This window comes from Salvia miltiorrhiza, chromosome 2, assembly GCF_028751815.1.
Source record: "Salvia miltiorrhiza cultivar Shanhuang (shh) chromosome 2, IMPLAD_Smil_shh, whole genome shotgun sequence".
NCBI lineage: Eukaryota > Viridiplantae > Streptophyta > Magnoliopsida > Lamiales > Lamiaceae > Salvia > Salvia miltiorrhiza.
The window spans coordinates 57853877-57877315 of NC_080388.1; the positions used below are offsets into that span (position 1 = coordinate 57853877).

The 23439-nt window shown below is 37.8% G+C and overlaps 1 protein-coding gene across 1 annotated transcript; it reads right to left on the minus strand.

The window, feature by feature from the left end:
* Positions 1–369: 369 nt before the first annotated feature.
* LOC131010605 (E3 ubiquitin-protein ligase UPL2-like) lies at positions 370–16508 on the minus strand. Its single transcript, XM_057938207.1, is given in 18 exon segments — positions 370–649; positions 732–838; positions 1259–1398; positions 1535–1760; positions 1840–1920; positions 2028–2174; positions 2253–3357; positions 3886–4163; positions 4254–4513; positions 4848–5049; positions 5134–5421; positions 5545–6593; positions 6710–10022; positions 10024–13236; positions 13429–13635; positions 13716–13811; positions 16010–16118; positions 16251–16508. Coding segments are annotated over 17 exon segments (10911 nt in total). The 5' UTR covers positions 16106–16118; positions 16251–16508; the 3' UTR covers positions 370–546.
* Positions 16509–23439: the final 6931 nt, after the last annotated feature.

Consider the following 23439-nt stretch of genomic DNA (forward strand, 5'->3'; position numbering starts at 1 on the left):
CAACTCCTCTTTATCTTATTTTATTTTCAAAAAAAAGAATTTTAAAAAAATCAATTCCGTATTATAAAAAAGAAAAGAACTATTCGCAAGGAATTTATGAGCAAAGGCTATGAGTTGGTCGAGGAAACTTGTGCACAAATATTTAAATACTTTGGCACCACTGGTAAAGCCAAAGGTAGGTGAAGTTCCACCAAAATTACTCAAAATAAATTTGTATTACATCCTTTATTAAAAATAAAATTGAAAGGGTTAGCTCCTTTTCATCTATCCAATTGCAAAAGAATATACATTATACATATTCACATGTACTTGTGTGTCCGTTTCTGCAAACTCCGACATAAACCAAGAAAGAGCGACAAGCATCGAGAATAATTGAAAAAACTTGCATTGAAAAAACTTGCCAAAAAGTTTGGGAAAAAAGCAATATTGCACTGTACAGTATATCGACATTTTATCCAAAAGCAGCTTCTAAGTAATCTTAAGAATTATGTCCTTTTTGACACAATATTTTCTATACAATAGCGTCGACCTTCGCCTCAGCACCAACTAACCGAATCCAAACCCTTCGTTGCCTTCGTGAATTGCAAGCAGTAGCCTCTCCTCCAAATGCTGTTTAGAAGGGTATTCTGGTAGATCCAACTGGTTGAAACTGCATCCACGTTGTAGAATGTTTGTAAGTAATCAACACATTTTTTATACATTACAACAAGACAACATAAAGAAAGGCTCACCATGTATGAGCTGAAGGCAAGTGATCTGGACTGCCATATGCCTTGTGAATCTGGAATTTTTGGGATCCTGAAATTCCTTGCAGTGCACTAAATCCTTCCAACGGCACCTACAGCAAACACAATAAAAAAGAAAATGCTGCTTAATACCAATGAACCATAAGTGATAGGATATAATAAGAGAGCTTGTGCACTACCAAAATCTGTTAACCTATTATTTGCAATTTTCTTTTAGAATAAATTTGCCAATAATTTTTATAGGAAAAGCCGATCCACTCAGCTTAAGTTTCTAACTGCAATAAAAATGGCATTTTTAATTGGATCATGCCTCGAGGGATGGACATTATAGCAGCCTCAAGGAATTATCAAAAATATGAAAACTAATTGGCTCATTGGCCATTGCTTTAAGGCAGTTGGAAGATCCCATCTAACCATTAAATATACATGTAAAAAGCAAGTTTAAGTGTAGTTAAGCTTAATCACTCCCTTGAAGTTAACATGCTTCAGATTCACAAAAGAAAGCAAAGTACCTTTGAGGTCCCAGTCACAAATTGTAGCAGGCGAGCCTTATCTTCTTTACTGAGTCCTTGAACAACCTCCCAGAACCATTGAATGGCAGGGGACGCAGCAGTATAACCAGAGTACTCAGTATTTGCCCTCAGATCATCCACTGCAAGGTATTAATTATTTGCATTAGTTTAAATGGTAAATGCAATACCTTATGCAATGAGAGAGGTTTTATGAGACAATAGGAGATGAGACTAATATAAAATGAGGATGCAAAAGATAAAGTAGGTAGAACTCACAGTCAATATCTGGCAGCCCACTTATGAGGAGTTCCAGTTCCTTGTCATGGAAAATCGATATCAAATCACGAGGTATTAACTCATTGAAACCCTCCATAAATGCATTAATCTGAGGACGTATAGCAGTTGTCAACCGATGCTCAGCAACTAAATCAACATACTGGTGCTTGTTTTCCTCGGTTACTCTAATATTCCGACCACCAGGGATCAGTTCATAGTCAGTTACCTGAATAACAAAGTCACTCACAATTAGTGAACATGAAATTTTATAAGACGGTAGTCATACAACCAGAAAAGATACATACTTGAGTACGCTCATACAGAATTAGCTTCTCTTCATCAGCATCAATGCTAAATGTTAAGTCTGGAATATCACTAATATCATTCTGCAATGACAATATAAAAATTGGATCAGATGAATCAGAAACACTGCTTAGTCAAGGCCTCATGCACATCAACTAAAGGAGATAGGGGAGATTTTCAATATGATTACCTCGAGCATCCATTTTAAGTTCTTAAAATAATCTGGATCAATAGCTTCAATGTCATGATATGTCACTTTAACCCCAAGAATATGCTTGTAAAATGAGCGTGTGAAGTGGACATCAAGGAGCTGTCCATCAAATAGAGCTTTCCCCACCTGTAACATGAGTAAAAGCATTAGATTTGCCTGTTAAACAGCTCTCATTCACATCTGAGGAAAATGAGAAATACTTACAACTCGTCCAACAAACTTGAAGTACGAAAGATGCTCTGTTTGGTAAACTGAGTTAGGGTTTGGCTGAAATGTGGACTCATTCCCAACTGTTGTAAATAGTAACGCCCCCTTGTCAAAGATTACTCTGGATAGTAACTGATACCATTCCCTGGTAAGGCCACCAGCATCAATCCCTTCCTCCCCTTGAAAATTAACAGTCAATCTACCCTTCAAATCTTGTGCCGATCTCATACGTAGCTGATTGTATGAATCTTCAAGAATGTAAGCTCTTCTAACAGATATTCTGAGAGGACTGTGGTGATGATCGTGCTGATGCTTGATCTTGGACCGGAAGTGAGCCCTTTTGTTATCAAAATCAATAAACCGAGGAACCTTCAGCATGAGTGAGAACGACTTTTCAAGTAATCCAGGATTTTGCCTGATAAAGGCATTGAGAAGCTTTCTGTGCTTTTCTGAGAACCTTAAGAAAGCTATATGTTTCTCGTCCACTTTCATAGAAGATCCTACAGTCTTCTGTTGACTAGCAGATGCAGCAGCCTCGTCAACTTCAGAAACTGTAGCAATTCCAAAATCATTGCCTGCACCAGACTGGCCGGGGTGCAACTTTTCGCACACTACAAAGAAGGATTCTATGTATGGCAACACATTCTGGGTACCTGCAGGAAGTGGAGGCACTGAACTCGATGGTTTAACAGAAGAAGGTGACAAATCAGGTGCTACATCCGAATAGTTCTCTATTTTGCTTATGCAGTTGCTCAGCTCCTGCCACAGAGGCTCAAGAGCTGTATTAATATCCCAAACTAGAGAAATTGTAGTATTATGCTCAGTATCAGGGACAGTCTGATGCTTTTTGTCCTTATCAAGAAGCAAAACTACTAAAGAGCTCAGGGCCTGCAATACCCTGAGAACTGGAGCCCCATGAGTAGTAGTGCTAAGGAGTGCTTTCTCTATGTCCCCAAATAAGCGTAACTCTTCTATTGCTGAATGGGTAAGGCTTTGAACTGAACCAGCAAGCTCACTAACAAAGAGATGACAATGAATAGGAGCAATAGCCACCAGCTTTCTTAAAACATCTGCCACGAGGGTGTACGCATTATCTGATAGACTGGAGATATAAAGAAAAATGTTACAAATTGCATTGAGCATTATAGCACAAGAACCAATCAAATATAACTTCAGGAAAGCAGTGATCATACAGTTATAGGTAAACAACAAGCAAACTAGCAACAACAAAAACCAATTGGACATCTCAAATTATCACAGTCCTGAATGATAACCAACAATAAATTACCAGTCAACAAGACACAGTAGTTTTAGCAATATCTTTGTAATATGCTAGTTCAACCAGATGTCAACTCTTCTAAGGCAACGACAGACTCTAGAATGCAATCTACAGAACATATATGATCATCACATCATAACACCCGTTGTTTTATTTACAGCATATTTTTTCAGAAGAAACCTGTCATGATCTCAATCACAAAAGTGAACAGTCCTTTAGAATCTAAAGAGATAAATGCAAAAGTGAGTTAGTCTTTGATTGAAGTGAAAAAATTGTTGTCTAATGAGGTTCACAAGTCTAGGTATAAAAGTAACTTCATGGACAGTGAAAAATCCACAAATCTCAGCTTACCCTTCACGTGCAAGAAGTGAGCATAGCAACTGAAGTTCTGGATTTGGTAAATTGTTCAGAACACTTTCAGCAGTTTGCTCGTTATCAACATCAGAGGATGTTGCTTGCATCAAAGAATTACCCTCTCCTGAAGCCGAGGAAGAACCTACATTCATCTCAACAGCTGATGCAGAGACCGGAGGGTCAGATGGCAGCTCAGATGCAGATGAACCAGGCTCATTAGATGGATTTGATTTCCTCTCGCCATAATCAATGACAACATCCAACAGGTTTAGGAGCTGCAACAGAACAATAACAAGCTACATAAATCCCAAAGGTAATATAACTAGGTAATTTCCTGTTGTGTTAAGGTTGTTTGAAATACACACCTGCTCCAGATGAGCGACACTTCTCAAATAAAGTGATTGGTTCAAAAGGCTAAGAAGCAATGTGAAGGATGCCTGCCCTTCCAGGTTTTCCTTCTGTTCATCAACAAGCATAACAGCTTTTCCCCGTTCTTCATCAGAGCTTGATGACTCCTTAAACTGTGGCAATCTGAACTCAAGTAATAGCTTGGCAACCAAAGGGTGGTTTCGAGCCAAGTAGGTGAGGGTCTCCAGAGCTCGCCGGGACACCAAAGGTGGCACACCTGTTAATGAATATAAATGAAATTAGCATACTTAACATCCCCTATATAGAAGATAAAGAATTCAACAAAATGGAAAAATGAAAGTCGAGATCTTTATCATTTGATCATAGAAGCAACCATTCTTTTCCGCACTAATCTATTCTACATCATCCAACAAATCAAAACTCTTCAGCATTCCATTACACTGGAAGAGAATTAGCTAAAGGCAAATGTATTTTTTAACAGGTTGGTGGTAATGAATGCAGCCAGAAAATAAGTAAACGAAAGAGTTTTAATTAGGTAAGGAAACTGACTTACAATTGCATCAAACAATAAAGCAGCAAAATATACATACCATCAACATATTGAGGGCGAGAATACATCACATGACTCTGGCATGCATACAGCCTATATGGGGGTTCCGCAGCATTTAGATCAGTAAGACATTTCTTTTTATCCAACATCAGCAAGTCCATCAAAATTTTTAGCAAATCAACTCTAGTTTCAGCATGAGCACAGAGATTTAGAAGGAGTCTCTGCTGACTCTTGTAAAGTGGCTGCAAAAATGTGGATCAGTTACATTCACATATCATGCAGAAGAACATAGTGGTAGTAGAGCTTCAATAAAGCCATAAGAGTACCTGAACAACACGAAGCAACCGGATTAATGCTTTCAAACCTTCTGTGTCAACTAAAGGGGATCCATCTGCCTCAACTGGCTTAACGCCCATAGACCGACGAGAAAGTGCACCACCAACTCTGTCCAAGCCATCACCTCGTCTAGAGGACTCGCCCCTACGGTTTCGGGGATATAATCCAAATAAAGTTTGATTATATCTACGTGCAAACCTTTCACGCAACAGGTTCGCTTCAGCAACAAGAGCAGGAGTCAAATTTGCAAGAATAGCATCAGAGGACGTTAGAAGAACCTGCATTTCCAGGAAAAGGTAGAGAGCAAAAATATGAGAATAGAGGAAATCAATGCATTGAAAGTAAGTTGACTCAAGAAAAGCAATAATAAATAGAACCTATGGACAAAGTCAACAAGATACCTCTTCTCGTATGTCTGTAGGAAAAGTTGCAATTATTGAGACTGTGTCCATCTCAACAGGCTGACCTTCCAATTCTTGGGATTGATGCAGCCTTTGGGCCCTTTGTTGTGCCAGAACTTCTTCACGGATATCAGGGGGCAGTGCTGCAAGAAATTCTGGATCTATATCCCCATTATTTTGTGGCTCAGGATTTTGCGACTGTGTAGCTTCACTTGGTTGAGCAGAAAGAACCTCAGCACGCAACTCCTCAGGAAGTGCATCAAGAAAAGCGGGATCAATAGATTCAGCATCCCGATTATGTTGCTCCTCCTGAGAAGGGCCAGTTTGATCAGCTTCCCGAATTGCATCTTCTGAAACTTCACTGACACTGTGGAGGGATGCATCTCTCCCGCCTATTGATGCATTATTTGTGAACAACGGAATGGCTCTCCTCACCCGAGTATCACCACCACCTTGTCTGTCTCCACCATCATCATGGCCATCGGCACTTCCAATTTCAACATCTAAACTTCGTAAGCTCTCGCCTAAAGTTGCCCCACTTCCACTACTCTCTTGGCTCACTGCTTCGACATCACGCAGTACATCAGCATGGTCATATTGAGCTTCAACAGACTGGGATTGTCTACTTGATGTTTCTGTTCCTTGATTAGGCTCGTTTGTAGTAGGTGCATTATCAGCACTTCTGGTACTGTCCAATGTCGCCGAGGAAGGAGGAGGGGCATTGCTACCACCACCACCATTACCTTGGTTTTCAGCAGTCGTCTCAGCAAATTCAGAGGATGGATTCTCTTCATTTTTATTTTGAAATTCGACAGCTGTAGTAGTATTAGAAGACTTTTCAGAGGGACGCCTCAAGCTGGATACGAGTACTTCCTCAAGACCTTGGGGAATAACAGATGATGAGTTTGACCCACCACTTAACTGTCCCTCGTTGGACAATAAATTAAACCGATGTCCTTGACGTCCATTGCGGAGTGAACGGAAGATGGAGTCCAACCGTGACAAAGAACCCTCAGCGTTCCTATCTGAGTAAGCATCACGTTCATTCTCTGTAAAGGTAAGGGTAAATGAGAATTAGATCCATTAAGCAACATAAAGTTTCTGCTGAGAAAAAAAATATTGATGCCGGAAAAAGTCAAAATAAACTGAAGTAAAAAGACAGCACCTGACAGCCTAGGAGGACCTGCATTCAGTGAAGAATGTGGTTCCACCAGAAGTGGATGCTGCGAAGGGACATTGGTATCACCACCTCTCCCTAAGAGATTATAGATGGACGTGGTTCGACCTGGACGCCTGGAACCAAATATTTCAACTGGCATCACATGAAAAGTTTCATTGGCGATGCTATCTCTGCCAAAAACCTCTATGTGGTCAAATACATTTACACCATTCATTCCCTCGCCTAATCGCACTATAACGCCATCCTCATCATCCTCTTCATCTTCATCCTCTTCCATCACCTCCTCATCAAACTCATCTTCATCAATTTCATGGTCATCTTGATCAGTATCTGGGTGTGGTAGGTGATGAGCTTCATCTTCTTCTATATCATTGTGATCATCATCAGCATCTTCATCATCATCCTCGTCTACTTCGTCCCCTTCATCTCCAGACATCTCATCATCATCTTCATCATCTTCATCTTCATCAAGATTCCCTTGTACGCCCGAGCGAATTTCATATCTTATCCCCACAGTGTCATCAAGATTCTGGGTCCCATCAGCATTTTCCTGCATGTAATCTTCTTCTGCAGCAGCAAAGCCTCCATGAATATCTTGGTCATGCTCCATATCATCAGTTACAGCCTCTGAACCACCATAGTTCTGGACAGTGTGGAATAATTCATTCTCATCTGTTGGCATCAGGTTTTCATTAGCATGGACCGTAGCATCCACAGTCTGTGAGCTAGCACCATTTCCATCCCTAGGTTGACTAGGATCAGTAGGTTTCAACCGTTCACCTCTTGTACTAGTAGACTCAAAAGCATGGACATGCTCTTTGCTTACTGACTCCAAAACTTTCACAATTCCAGTAACAACCTTTGGTGAATCAGAATGATCCAGGTCTAACACACGCAGTGTTTTGGTGAGTGACTGAACAAAACCAACCTCTATAAAAGTAACAGAAGCCTCTGCTGAAATGTATGAACCTGAGGGCGTCCGAGCAGCCATCACATCATTGAGCAGGTCAGTGAGAGCCTGAATATCAGGTCTTGGGACCCTAAAACCATTACATGAATCAACAAACTCATTAAAAACATTACTGATCTCTGTGAAGATTCTTTTCCTTGCCTCAGTTGAGCGAACAGCAGATGCAACAAGAAAATGGTTGGCTTTACTAGCCAGTTTATGGCGCCAGTCAACTTCAGTTTTCTTCTCCTTTTTCTGATTTTTAGAATATGGTAGGAATTTGTGAAGAACATGGTGAAAGATCCCACCAGTTAAGCAAGCATTTACACCCCTTTGAAGAGTTCCCCGGTAGCTGCAAACTTCGGCATCTTTTCGTACAAGGATATGAACAGATGAAGAATACATTAAAAGAATCTCTGTCAAGAGCTTCAATATAAAAACCACCTTAGCCAATGAAACAGACGATTCTTGATTGCTAGCTACATTTGATTCGGACACAGAATCAACAGCTTTCCCTTTACCCTTGCTTGCAGAAACATCAATTTCCATATCTGTCGATGCAGAGCCCACTTTGCTAACAGATTCATCTTCCAAAGAAGGAGTGAAAGAAATTACTGAATCCAACAGAATATCAATGACAGTGACAAAACTCTGAGGAGGTTTCTTGTGTATCTTAGAGTTTTTGGAATTTGCATCAAGAAGCTTCCCATGTCCACTACCAAGAGCCGCTGATATTGTGGTGCCAGTGCTTACCTTACCATCATTAGCTTGCTTCTCCTTTTCCTCTGATTTGTCTTTCTCCTTCTCTTTCTTATCCTTCTCGCGATCTTTTATCAATACTATATATGGCCTCTCACCAACCATCTCAACTTGGCAGACAGCTTTAGCAGCTTGGATAAAGATTACCGGATCCCGTTGGACAACTGAATTTAAATTTGACAGAAAATTTCGTGGAGTAAGCCTTCCACTAGACTGTCTGTTAGCAACAGTTATGAAACTATGACGTATCTCAGACTCCATTGCTTGCTGTAGGGTTTGAGAATCCTCAAGGATGTGACGTATTATAATAGCTGCAACATTGTCAAAACCAACAAACAAACTACTTGCAGGCAAGTTAAGAAGCAAATGTAGACCTCCAGCATCCAAGAAACTAACAGCAACCGAGTGAGTTCTTGTCAAGGTAGAACAGAGTTGCAAAACAGCATGCATCGTTTCAGAAGGTAATTGCTTTCTGATGCAGCCACAGGCGATTTCAATAAGTCTCTTTTGCTCCACTATATCTAAATATTTCAACGGTGTCCCCAAAGACATTTTGTTCTGCTTTTCTTCCTCAATGACAATAGAAGTTTGGTTTCCGGTATCATTCTTCTTCAGAAGTTCTATCACATCAGCATTTAAGCTTGTATCCACTTGAGCAAGACGATCCACAGCAATAAAAGCTGAAGTTACCCATTTTGGGACTTGAGATAATTCCTGCTCATTTGAATGAATCCATAGCTGGAGAAGATCTGATGCAACTTTAACCAGACCACTCTTGGAAGCTAATTCCCGTGCTGCTGAGTCTTCATTGAGAATTAAAGCAAGAACATGAAAGAAGGCAGAGAGCATTTTCTGATTCCCACTATCGGAAATGTTACCACAAAGCTTCACTTGTTCAATGATAAAGGAAACGACTCTTGGTCTTTCCAGGCCTTCATTATGTGAGCAAATCATGACAAGGAGATCCCTAACAGGGAAAGCAAGGGTCTCCTTCATTTGCAAAAGTATCCTGCATGTTGACAGCAGCTCGTCAACAGGGGGGAGTTGCACTAGCTCCTCTTCAACATTCTGAGTATTGTCCTCATCTGTGCCCTCTTCCTTTGTCTCTGTCGCAGAATTTCCAAGAGACATTGCAAGTGCTCGAGCAAGTTCATCATCTTCTTGGGCTTCCTCAGGATGTGAAAACAACCATTCCATTGCAAGCTCCACACTATTTGAACCAACCTGTCTCAGAGCCTCTTCTGCCCGAGACCTTGAAAACCCCATCTCCACTATGGTTGAAATAGTTGTTTCATTTGGGGGTGGACCAGTACGACCAACACTAGTACCAACACTTTTCACTTCCACTCCAGAGAATACATGCTTAAAAATGTTGACAACTGTCGTTATGAACTCATAATTACATTCATGGAACCGAGGATGGGTCCAAACAGGAAGCACAGCCTTCAATACCATGGACTGAAGAACTTTCACAAATGTTTCTGCATCACGAGGAAATGGAATGTCCCCAGGCACTAAAGGCTGCGTAAGCAAATGTTTGTTGAAAGGTGATAGTATATAGGACGAAGTCACCAAGTGGTCCAAAAGCTTTGCCATAGCTAGCTGAGGGTCCATAAGTCCCCAAGTGATCAGATTTTTCAACATCATTTTGCCTCCCTTCATCAGTCTCCATAGGAGATGCAGGAGCCCTACTGATGGCAAAAGGCAACTGACTGGTAGCCTCAAATGTAGTCAAGACTGCTCGAATAACTCCACGTCCGTATAAACAATTCAATATGACAGGATTACATGAGTCAGGTTTGTCCAAAAGAATACTATCTATGAACTCAACAACCTTGCCATAGTATCGGCATTTAGTTGAAACAGAATCCTCAGATCCAGAAGGATTAACATGCCCACCAAAATTCATGTGATCCATAGCTATAGAAGCAAAGGTAGAAGCCACCGATTTCGAAGGAGGAGACACAGTGAGCATATCGTCCCTCCGACGAGATGGGAGCAACATGACCTTTCCCAACTCTTGAAACAAATGGGTAATGTGAATTGATAATGATGATACCATATCACAACAAGACTGATGGTATGACCTCTGAGTATCATTATCCTTTCTAGAACTGGATTCGATCAAAGCAGATGAGCCAGATTCATCTTCTTCCAGATTGGCTTCGACCTGTGAGGTAGAGGGTGCATCAACAGTCTGTCGTTGGTGAAGATTTGAAGAACGAGTAAGGTCACGGTAGAGATTTATGAGGTCAAAAAACTGGGATTCAAAGCTCCATCCAGAAGTTCTTCTTCTAAGTAAAGGATCAAGGAACTGCCTGAAGGAGTTCAACCTTGGGTCTTCGGGATCATTCATACCCAACTCAGACTGACGAGAAGCATTAACAGTACCAGTGAGTTGATCCTCCGCTTCGGCCTTTGTGTCTTCAAGCAACGAAATTTGCCATAAAACTTCACGATGGATTCGACCAATATCTTCCAGGACTTCTTTATTTCCATTACCAAACTCAGTAAGCAACGCAGTTACCCAACGATTATCTTTTGAGGCAGCAAGAAATAAGAGGAACTCCACGAGCGAGAGGGAAGAAAATATCAAAGGGTCTGGGCTGGCCCTAGGATCCAGTAAAAAAGATCCAGATATAGCACTGGTCCTAGTCAGAGTTTCTTTCAAATGCTCACGCAGCGAAGAGCAGATAGCACGAGCCAGAGGAGTGGAATGATGCTGGGTAAAACACTTGAATACCATAGTGCTGTGTAGAGCTATTGACATCCCCTCGGATGATTGAGTAATACTTGGGCGTAAAAGAAGTTTCAATAAAGATTCAATACCAGACTTCTCCACAAATAGACGACATGTTTCCGAATTTTCCATTGTCCTGTGAACTAGTACAATCACATGAAAGATGCAAAGCTGAATACACTGTTCATCACTGATACCTTGAACAGCCCTATCTTCTGTAGAATCACATATGTTTTCCTTGTCATCAGACTCAGTAGAATCCATATCCATTGCGTCACTTCCATCAAGTTTTCCTGACGATCCAGAGCCCTTGGTGTCCCCAAGCAATGCTAACTTATTGATTATTTCAATTATCAGATCAACACCATTACCTCTCAATGAAGACACGTGCCGGAATAGCTCTTCCAAAGCATTCGCTAAAGGAATAATGCCTTCACTCATGGCCATCACATACTTTTTGTCAGTGAAAATGTCAACAAGGAAGCGTAAAGAAGAAGTTTCTCTTACAGCCTCCAGACCCTTGGAGTTGAGGCAAATTGCACCAAGACCATTCGGAATGCATGTAATGGCTTTTGAAGCAGGAAGCACTCCAAGCCCAACGGATGCTAGAAATGCAGATGGAAGGCCCAAGTCGAACAGAACATTAAAACATGTTGGATCTTTGTGAATCATTTCACTCATAAGAGTCACAGCTGAGGAGTAGATCTCACCTCCAAACTTTTCCTTGTTACTGAAAAGCATCGACAAGATTGGAGTTAAAGAAACATCGTAAGAATTCTGTGATCTTGCAGAATTTGCAGTGGCATAAGTGGCAGAACCAAGGGCTTTCAGCAATGCCCTAATCAACCTCTTCTGATTGTACAACTGGTCATTATTATACTTAGGGCATTCACCTGTTACCATAGAGCTATCCTTCGCTCCAGTGAAGTCAATCACTCTGTGTACTTCGATCTGCAATCTTTGAACCAAAAGCTCCACCCCACCTAAATCTCTGAAAAGGGTGACCGCTGTATTGCTGTAGTCCATGAGCTTCTGTAGAGTTTTTGCAGCTAAACAGACAAGATGCAACCGAGAAGGATCTGAGTCTTCTAACAGGGGTAAAAAGGTTGGCACCATCCCAGAACCCCTAACAACACTTCCAGAACTTGAAGAAGATATGACATGAAGCAAGTAGAACTGCAGAAGTGCTTCAATGAAAGCAACAGATGACAAATCAACAGAATTATTTAATGATATGATCGCTCTTTGCAGCACATTGAGGAGAATCATACGATTACCACCCGCAAAACTGATGCTTGATCCACTCAATATACGTGCCCTCTCATGAGATGCCGAATATGCAGCTAACTGTGCACCCAAAGCAGTCATTGCAAGTGTTCTTATGGTTCCTGAAATGTTTTCTTCAGATCTCACAATTCTAATCAATTCATTTGTATATTCTGGCTCATTAGCGAAAAACGAGACTAGCTCATCATGTGAATCGCTAGACTGCACAAGCACAATAAAAGAAAGTAGACAAATCTTGCTGTAAAGCCTGCATATTCTGGAGGAACGGAATGCACGTGCATATCGAATTCTGGTTAATAATGGAAACCTGAGATCTGAAGGCACATTATAATGCTGAATGCAAAACTTCATAAGTGACAAGTCATCCTGTTCTTGTAATTGATGATCAGGAATCTGAATTACGCGCACTCCAGAGGAATTTGTGCTATCACTAGCTTCCACATCGCTTGGAGAAGAGCTGCGCAACTCAAAGTAAAGTGTTGATCCCACGCGATTCTGCAACTTGTCACTATCATTTTGCGCCTCCGATGGAAACAGGCATAGCCCATCCTCCTGGGTCCTCTCATGTAGTGTGACACATGAATACAAACCAAGACCTTCTTCTTTGCTACCCCAACCTTGCGCAAGGGATAGAAGACAAGTATTCACTGACCCACACCCAACCAGCTTTCCACTGACATGCAACTTTGAAGGTGATATTTTCACAAGTGCAGAAAGAGTCTCAAGAGCAGCTGTGATGATTTCAGGATCTGTTGAAGCAAGCAAAAGCTTGAAATGCTGTGGAAAAGAGAAAGAAAGGTTTAGAAAACTTTAGAGAGAGCTAGAAGAATAAAACCCAAAAAAGGACCTAGGTAATTTTAAATAAATTACTACATAAGAGATACATCAACCATTTTCCCCTGTTTTGGAGGGAGATAGGATTACACACAACCAAACGCAACTCAAAAAGGAATTCAAACACCACATTACCTCTATAACACTGAACGAACTCTTGTTGTGGCAATTTTCTAAGATGATCTGCATAACTCTCAAAATTTGCAAAACTGCTTGTTTTGGAAATGGGCTGACATCCCCTAAGATGTCATCTGACAAAAGAAGGTCGTTTCTACAAGATAAATGTGTCTTGAAATATGTATCAAAGTGCAGAAATAGAGGTCTCCAATGGTGGAAATTTCCCTGGAACAGAAAAGGAATGTGAGAATAAACTGAAGAGGTGAAAACAGAGGAAGAAAAATTTACAAGCAAATTTCAACAACCTTGCCATACTCCCAGCGAAAACCAGAGAGAGGTATCGCTATATCCTGTAATGGGCACTGAATCACCTTGTCGATAAAAACCTTTATTCTTGGAGGCTGCAAAAAAGATTGAAGGCTCATTACCTAAGCTAGCACACAGTAAAACTTTGAAAGCGAAGAAGGCAAAGCAAATTTCAAATGTTCACTTGCATCGAGTAAACAGAATATAAATTCAATAATATAATCAAACTTGTATCAAATTTCAATAAACAACAATAGTTCCCTGCTTATAGATTAGTTCGATAACAGATCAATCTACAGTATTATTACAATTAAGAAAGTTTAACAAAATTATCTACTTATGATATCTAATGTACCGACCCGTTAACCACCAATAAATTTCTGCTTGAACACAACGAGTACAAAATAGTTCATTCAGGCGATTATTGTCCTTGCGTAGGCAAACAATTAGTTCACTGATGCACAAAAGAGTGATAATTCACTAAATTAAATAAAATTATGTTACAACTTTACATGTATGGACAAACAAATATGGAAATCCTAAACACGACAAACTCACAGTAAGTGAAACAGGGAAATGCCACCGAGGGGGGAAGTGTTCAAATCATAAAACAAGATTTGGCGTCAAAATCAAAAGGTATTCTGAAAATAATACATCCAAATAACATAACTTCCCACGTTAATAAAATAAATTCCCTTATCAATATTCAGGTGCCAAGAGTTTTGAGTTACAGATTTTGGTATATCAATGCATTTGCACCTATATTGGTTCCTCCAATTAGGACAAGTCGTGAAGCTTGTAAGTCGAGCCATTACCAGCAAGAGAAAGGCAGATTTTATATTTTGAAAAACATTGCAGTGGACATTTTTTATTTGTCACTTTTTATACATCTAATTTTCCTGCTTCACACAAATCTCAAGCAAGCTAATATAGCAACAATTTCGCTTCCTCCTTTGACTTCCAATTTTAAATAAAAAATGAAATTATCAATTCCGTTAAAATTTATAGCAGGACTTCATCAATAGCAACACAAACGCATCAAAGAAACTTTAAAAAATGTATACAAGTTGCATCGTTTATTTAATCAGGAAAGCTCGGGTTTTTTGCATATTATTAAACGAAAGCTTACTGGTAACCAATAGCTAATGTTCTCATACAATGAACAATGAGTAGCAAATGATTTTTAGATAATATTTGAAACTCCAACTTGACAAGCTGCATTTGCACTTTCCAAACCTTAATGTTGCTCTTTGTTGAGTTAAGTGTTACCAGTCACTCAGTATATGTCATTCCTAGAGAATATAAGTGTTGGGGGAAGTATGATACAAGTTACAAAGGTAGCTTATGGGAAAATTATGCATGGTACAGCTTTATGGAAAATGAAGCACTCAATTAAATCAAAGAGACATATTACACTCTATTTCCACATTCACTTTCGAGACTTAATTGAGACATTATTCATCTCATATTGGATGCCAAGATTATGCTCTCATCTCCAGAGCATAAAAAGACCAAACTAAAAAAAAGGTCAAATAAAATAGCTGAACATTGTTTTAATTCTTAACAGCCATAAGAACGTAAACTCCAGTCAGCATGAACTTCCATATTCCTAAGGAACAAAATATTCATATATGTAGTCACTGTGAAACAAACACATCCGGTTTACACCTTCTTACATACATGATAATATGATATAATAATGGTTACATCAATAAAACCAGTTTCTAGGCCATGAAAACTATATTAATCTTATTCTTAGCACATAAATAGGAGCTTTCAGTATCCTGTAAGTTATAGATGTGCACTATCCGAAACATAATAGATTCAAACAATCCAAAGAATACTTGAAAAGAACAGCAAACTTAAGCTTATTGATTGGGAATAGAAGGCATTCTTACAGACCTAATTTTCTCAACACATAATTAGTCAAGTTATTCCATTGTGGAGCCTCTCAAAAATCGAGAATAGGAAACAAAAGCCATAATGAAAAGACTGCCAGCAGCATATAGCACCATATAGAGTTTGTCTCCTCCATCCGTCCAAACACACCCCACCCACTAAACTTAACAAGCAAATGACCTAATAGTTACTTCAAATTACAGAAAACATGAAGCGGCAAATCCAACTTATCTCCAAATTCTCTCCCCCACCCTCCAACATCACAAACACTTGGGGCTCCATACAATCCTTCATCCGGTTACTACAACTAAAGCCCCAAAGAATCAATGCACTGCATCATATTCATACGCAAAACACATAAAAAGCATTAAAAAGAGTGGAACAAGAAGCGTACAGGCTCTGTGTCAAGTTTAACAGAGGGGCCGATTGCCCCTTCACTAGAGAGGAGTTGCCGAAGCCTTGACGGCAAGCTCGATCTTATACTCGCCATTTTTATCTGTCAACTGTAACAAAACAAGAGCAAGCACACAAAACAAAAACCTAATCATTCAAAACAGCAAGGAAATCAAAATCAAACATAAATCCGCTAGAACCTAACAATCAATCCAATTGCAGAAACGATAATGGAGGCTTACCACAGCGCACGCTTGCACATCTAGCGGGTCTTGCACTGTACAAAACAATAGATATATGTAATCTATATATATATGGACAGTGGTGTGTTGTATGTATAGGTAGAGAGAGAAAGAGGCGTCTGAGGGAAACCCCAATAAATAGTGGGTTTAATTTTATCTCTTGTGTGCGAAGTTGTTCTTGCGGAAGTGGAGGTGTAACCCTGGAAAAGCCAAAGGGTTCTAACCTTTCACACACAAACACTCGAGAGTATATACACACCTACAAATATATACTCTCATAACCCGGAGGCGGTTTTGCTATTTACTCCCTCTATTCCCACTTTATTCTCTTTTCTCCCGTTTTTCTCAGATCGTCAGTTTTTTTTTTTCGTCTCTTCTTAATTTTTTACATTAATTTAGGGTCGACAGCCAATTTATTCACGAATTTTTCCCAATTTACCAATTTTAGTATTAATATGATTTTCGAAAACGTAACTGCAATATTATCGCTTTTTAATTTATTACAAAATTAGCATCATCAAATTTCTCATTGTTTGATTATTAATTAGCATTTGCACCACATGCAATATACGAGATAACGTTTATATATTTCTATATTTACATAAAATTAATATCAACTCAATTATCATATTTCTAAATATATTAAAAAAATAAATTTAACTGAATAAATTTGAGTTGAATATTGAAAAATAATAATAATAATAATAATAATAATAATAATAATAATAATAATAATAAAAGAGTAATTCACATAATAAAAATTAATATTATGAAAATGCTAAAAAATAGATAAAAAATTAATATGAAAAGAAAAATAAAAATAAAAAATAATTAAAAATAGATTTATTCAAAATAAGATCAGAGAGGAATGTGGTTTTTTTTATAAATTAATCTTTAAATAAATAATTTTTACATTTTAAATCAAATATTTACATAAAATGTAGTATTAAATTAAAGCTCTTATCGTGATTTTTAATTTGATATGCATATTAAATGTTTTATAATTAGTCGAATTTCACAATTTTAGAAAGAAATAAAACAAAGAATAAGAAGATAAAGAAAAAAGAAACAAAAATATATATATATATATATATAATCTACAAATAAACATTTTATTGTATTGTAACTAAAAATTTGCCATTAAAGTTTGAAATCAATTTAAAATTGATTTTAAATGGAAATCTTGATTTTTAATAAAATATAGATATGGTATGCTTTATCGGAGTAAGCGTCACACAAGAGGTATAAATACTTTCATTCAATTAATATTCCATTAGACATGTTAATTTTTTTATGACAAAATTAAGGTATTAATTTTAAAATAAATTAAAATATAATGACATCAGTATAGTATTTTCAAATGTATAATTTTAAAATTAAAATTGTAAAATTGGTATAAATTGGTGCATTGATTAGCAAATAACCTATATTTTATTTGGGTTACTGTATCTAGAAACTCTTCTATGAGATTTAATTATAATCGTGTCATTGGTTAATGGGTCACCGTTGTGGCCTTGTGGGCTGTGAAAAGGCTAAAATAGAAAAATCCCATTTATTTTGATGTCTTGTTATTCAACTTTGACAAAAGAAGAAAAACAATACTACTCCATCTATCCCATTTTTTTTTAGAAGGAAACAATATTTATTATGATACTATAGTATCATAAAGGTCATATTATCGATATACATGATATACTTAGTTTTGTTAGGGATGATTAAAATATATACTCCATCTATCTTATTATTATCCCACTTTCTAATTTGAATCGTCCCACTATTATTGTCTCATTTCATTTATAGAAATAATTAGGCTTATGGGTATATATTAGTGTATTGGGGGAAGGGGGAAATGCCCCAATTTGTAATTTTTCGCTATTTAAATAGTTTAGCATAGTGTTGACCAAGTTATCAAGATATCAATTTGAGTGAGGAGTCAGTTAAGAATCTTCATGACTGTTGTAAAGCTGATTAATTAGACCGTTAACTGAGATGCGAAATATGGTGGTTAGTTAACTCGCTTAATAGAATATCTTAAAGTTATCTTTTATCTAAGTCAGTGTTTAGATGAGTGAGTGGAGATAATAAGCAGCAGATAATCAATAAGAAGAAGAAAAAAACACAGACATTTTTTACGTGGTTAGGAGAGCTCTCCTACATCAACGGTCCTGGATCACAGGACAATTCTTTCAATAAGGACTTCTTGATTTTATAGCTGCAATAACATCTTGATTAGTCAGTTCACCTTAGACTCATCACACGGGTTACGCGGCCGTAACCGTCAAGCAATTTACGCAATTGCAATACTATTACTATCAATTTACGCAGTTGCAATACGTAAACTTTTCCCACAGTTTTCAGACTTCTAACTAGAAGCTTACTGATTGGTAACCTTCTAACTCTAACACTTTCTTGTATAGGGTTTACAAAGGTTTAACCAACTAGAAACACATTGTTTACAGTTTATGAAGAATAGTACATGTGTGTTCGACTCTAGGCTGAGACCGAATTTCAAACCTAAATATGTATGCTAGAGCAAACATATATATGAGTATAATGGACTCTAGCTATTTCAGAACAATGAGTATTCACTTCTTCAAAATAACGCTGAAATCATGAGAGATAATTATGAAATTGAAGCTCTTGAGAGTTGAAGAATAAGCAGCATTTTCAGTAGTCTTCTGGTTTGAATCCTCATGGAGGAGAATGTTTTCAAAAGAGTGGTAGTTGGCTTTTGAAAATAATTCCGTTGAGTTTTCCCGAGAAGACATTTCTGGCATTCTGAAGATCCGTACAAGGCGATGTAGACGTGAAGCATTGTTCCTTGCACCTTTTTGTCATTTCTTTTGATAAGTAGAAATATTCATCAAATATCGTATCTTTCGATATATTACTCTAATTGCTATAGGGAAATGTGACATATGTCTTGTAGTGATATTGACTCAGTCAGTGAAGCATCGATATGTTGATTAGTTGAGCATAGATTCTTCTGGAAAGTTACTTGAGTCATCGAAAGCATGCTTAATTAACTGCAGACTGAAATATGTTTATCAAAAAAAGAAAACATAGGTATATGGCATATACATCAATCAGGGGTTTTGGTATAATTCAAAACATCTTTTGAATTTTTCCAGCAATCTCCCTCTTTTTAATGATGCTAAAACCGTTGATCCAGAGCAATAGTGAGCAGTACAAGGGGGAAAATTTTTAATTTGAATAAAAAGAAGTCTAAGTAGCATTACACATAAGCTTGAAATAGATTAGTATTGTCAAGAAGACTAGATATATTATTTAATGACATAAGTGAGCTTGTTGATCAATTCAGTTCTGATGAAGTTCTTCCCCCTTAGCTTATGTCATCCTGCAATAAATACTTTTAAAGAAAATGCTCTGAAAGATTAGTTCAAAGAATATTAAGATGCAGAGCCTGGACAAAGAGATTTTGTCATCAAGTTGTTCATGGTAAAGTTTGACAAAAAAAAAAAATAAGTCACAAACAGTGTGTAGCCATCATTCCCTAATAAGCCTACTCAGTCAAAAAATGACTTAAAAGCAGAAAATGAGAAAATGTAAAAAAAAAGAGGGAAAATAGTCGAATAAAAATGGACAAGACGCCTGAGCATAAATTGAAAAGAGGCTAAAGTGCCACAATTGAAAAGACGAAAGAAAGAAATGAAAATAAAGATTTAGAGGAAAATGAAAAGTCAAAAGTAATAAGTCCAGATTGTGCGTTGAGGCACGTAAGAATGACAAGGATCCGTCTAGGCCAAGACCATAAGCTTCTTTGCAACAAAGTCTATTGGACAAGATACTTATTAGGTGTTTACTTTGAAGTATTAGCCTTGATAGATAAAAATAGTAAGGCTAATAACTTGTTTATGTTGATGGATTGAAACTTTGGGATATCACAAATCGCTTTGATTATTTCTATCATTTGAGGTAGTTTTTGCTTGATTCTTAACCCATCAAAAGGGTGAGATTAGAGAAATCATATTCTTAAGGATAAAAATACTCAATCATCCATCTTATCAATTATGTAAAGTAAACGCCCCCTTATAGTAACGTGTATAAAGCTAGAGATACCATAACGGGGAAGACTGCCGCATTGAAGAAGGCTATGTTTGATAACTTGGAACCATAGTGCGTGAGCTTCCAATACCTTTGAAAATGATAATTGATGATTTTAGAGCATTGACATTGGTTGAGTCAATACTTGACTTATCATTCTCTAGGCCCACTAATGAGTCAAATGCTCCATTGAGTTAACTCATCATGTTGACTCATATGAATTAGTTTTGACTTTTTTTATTTTTGATTTAGTTTAAATGACACAAATTTCAATAAGACATAAATTAAAATTTCACTAACTTCAATTACTAAAATTTTAAATGCATAAAATTAAATGATACTATAAATTTAAAAACTGAAAATCAATCATCCCCGACTCTCATTCGTGCTAGAATTTCAGCCACCCGTTGCGCATGTATTTCTTGTTGCTTCGATGTCCACCTCGACAGTGACACGTCCCCAGTGAGATTTCACATGTCGGGCAGTGAATGGCTCGGGCACCATGGCATTTACCCTCTCCAACACCCACGGCCCCTCCCCCAATATGTCGCCTTTTTGATCTACACCACGGATGGCATCGTTCATCTCCTCGATCCAAATACGGGCGATGAAATCAGTTTCTTCGAGCATGTAAGTATGACGCTCCTTTTTTTTTCTCCTTATTCCCCGCCGCCACCGTCTTCTTGCCCTTCCCCTTTTCTCTTGCCACCGCCGACCTTGGTTGTGGCTCGGCCCAACCATGGCCTTCCTTCGTATCTTCGCCCAAGTTAACCGCCATCCATGTCGTGTCTAGTTGGTGCCCAGAAAATTTCTTTTAGAGAAACGAAATTGGGGTTGTTCGGATCCATTTGGGAGTAAATTTTGGGAGAGAATAGATGAAAAGAAGAAGAAAAGTTTGATCTTTTGATGTGAAAATTTCTGTTGAATTAATACGTATCTGAAGAAGTTTCTTTCTTTTTTTGGCTAAATGGTCGTTAGTGACCGTTGGCATCATATTTTCATTTTTCTTATATATTTCTTTTATGTCGCGCATGTAATATACGCATCGACTATTTCGCCGATGAGCTTAACTCATCTGAATGAGTTGATGCTTGAATCACCCCATTTGCATCAACTGATTCATTAGTTCAACTAATTCGAGCCACCTACATGAGTCAACCGATGCGAGATTTCATAATCTAGGTATTTTCAATACAATATTTGAGATTAGTGTTGCATTTGAATGATTTCTAGATAAGTGATGTATAATTTGAGATTTTCATCTCTCATACTGTGAAATTAGTGTTGCACTCGAAAGGTTTCTAGATATGTGATCTATAACTTGACATTTGCATCTCTCTTGCCCTCTATTTCTCAAATTCACATTCCAATCTTAGAGCTCACCTTCGCCTTTCATGCGACTCTCCCAGTCTTCTTTTTTCGGCTCATAATTAAGGTGCATACTTTCTATGTTCAAATATATGAGAGGTAAACCTTATGAAAATGAAATTTGCTACAATAATTGTGGATACATTGTATTTAATCTAGTAATATTGTGGATTATATTATGATTTTTTTTAGGATTAGAAGTAGATTTTCAAGACTTGAGAAATAATAAATAAAAAAATTGATTAATGTTTCTTGAATTTACAACCACATCTATGAATTTACAATTTAATGTTCTTAAATTCACACCCAGATTTATTAATTCACAACTAAAACTAGAATTCACAACCAGCTCGATAAATTCACAACTGAATCGTTAGTGTTGGTTGTGAATTCAAGTAGTCGTGAATTTGAGTGTTAAAGCTTGAATTCACAACTAACAATATTCCTAGTTGTGAATTCACGTTTTAAAAATTGAATTTATGACTGACAATATTTTATAGTTGTGAATTCACGCTTTAAAACTTGAATTCACGATTAACACTATTTATAGTCATGAATTCAAACGACTACTTGAATTCATAACTAAAATGAATGCTGGTTGTGAATTCGACTGGGTGTGAATGCACGGATAATTTTTAAATTTTTATATATAAGGGTAAAATGGTAAGTGTGGCTAACTTTTAATTTTTTTTTATCTTAATAACAATTTTTAAATTTATTATTTCAAAGTGGCTATTTTCAAAATCCACTCAAATAACTTTCGACAAATTTATAGTTGGTTAAGAGTAATCAGCACATTTTTAAGACAATACAAGATTATAACGATGCAGTAAGAATATGATGAAGATTATACTAGATTTTAGCCTTTCAATTATATATTTACAAATCACAATCGTAAAGCCTTTCAATTATATCTCTCTCATTATATATTGTGTTGATGCTTATTTTCCCCTTTACAATAAGAAAATGAGGTAATTGTCTATAAATCCATAACGTTTACATGAAATTGGTTTTTGCTCCTAACTTAAAAACTCTACTTTTAAATACATAATCTTTCGTTTTTGTCTCGAATTTGTCTGGTGACCAGATTTTTCTTACGTCGACGCCGGAAATGACACGGACACGGTGGCAGCCGGAATTGACACCTAAACATATTTTTGATATGTGAAAAAAAAATTAAAAAGAAAAAAACAAACTCACATCATCATCTTCCCCAACCTCCCCCATTTCCAAACCCTAATTCCCCTTCATTACCGGCCGTTGCCACCCTCTGCCGTCACCACCACCGCCGCTCCCTCCCCTTCACCCACCCTCCGCCGCCACTCCCAAACAGAATTACACAATTTGAGGGAGAGTCGAACCCTAGTCCTCTGTTTTCTTCAAATCCAGGCTCTGAAATCCGGCGAACACCGGCTGTCACACGCACACGACGAAGGTAGGGTCGAGCCCTGAGCCCTCGGCTCTTGGTGAAATCGAGGAGGTTCCCAACGATTTCATAGCGATTTCCCAGGGTTGAGCCATGACCCAGCGGATCTCTGGTGTAGCAGGTTTCTAGGTAGAGGCGACACCATCGTTGAGCTGTTCGTTGGTTCGGATGTTGAAGGTTCAGCCGCGGCATCGTCACCGATGAGGTTTTTAGGAGGCGAGGGGCCCATGCTGGGAGGGTGGTGGCAGTGGGTGGAAGAGGGGAATTAGGGTTTGAGAGTGAGGAAGGTTGGGAAAGATGATAATGTGAGATTTTTTTTCTTTTTTTTTT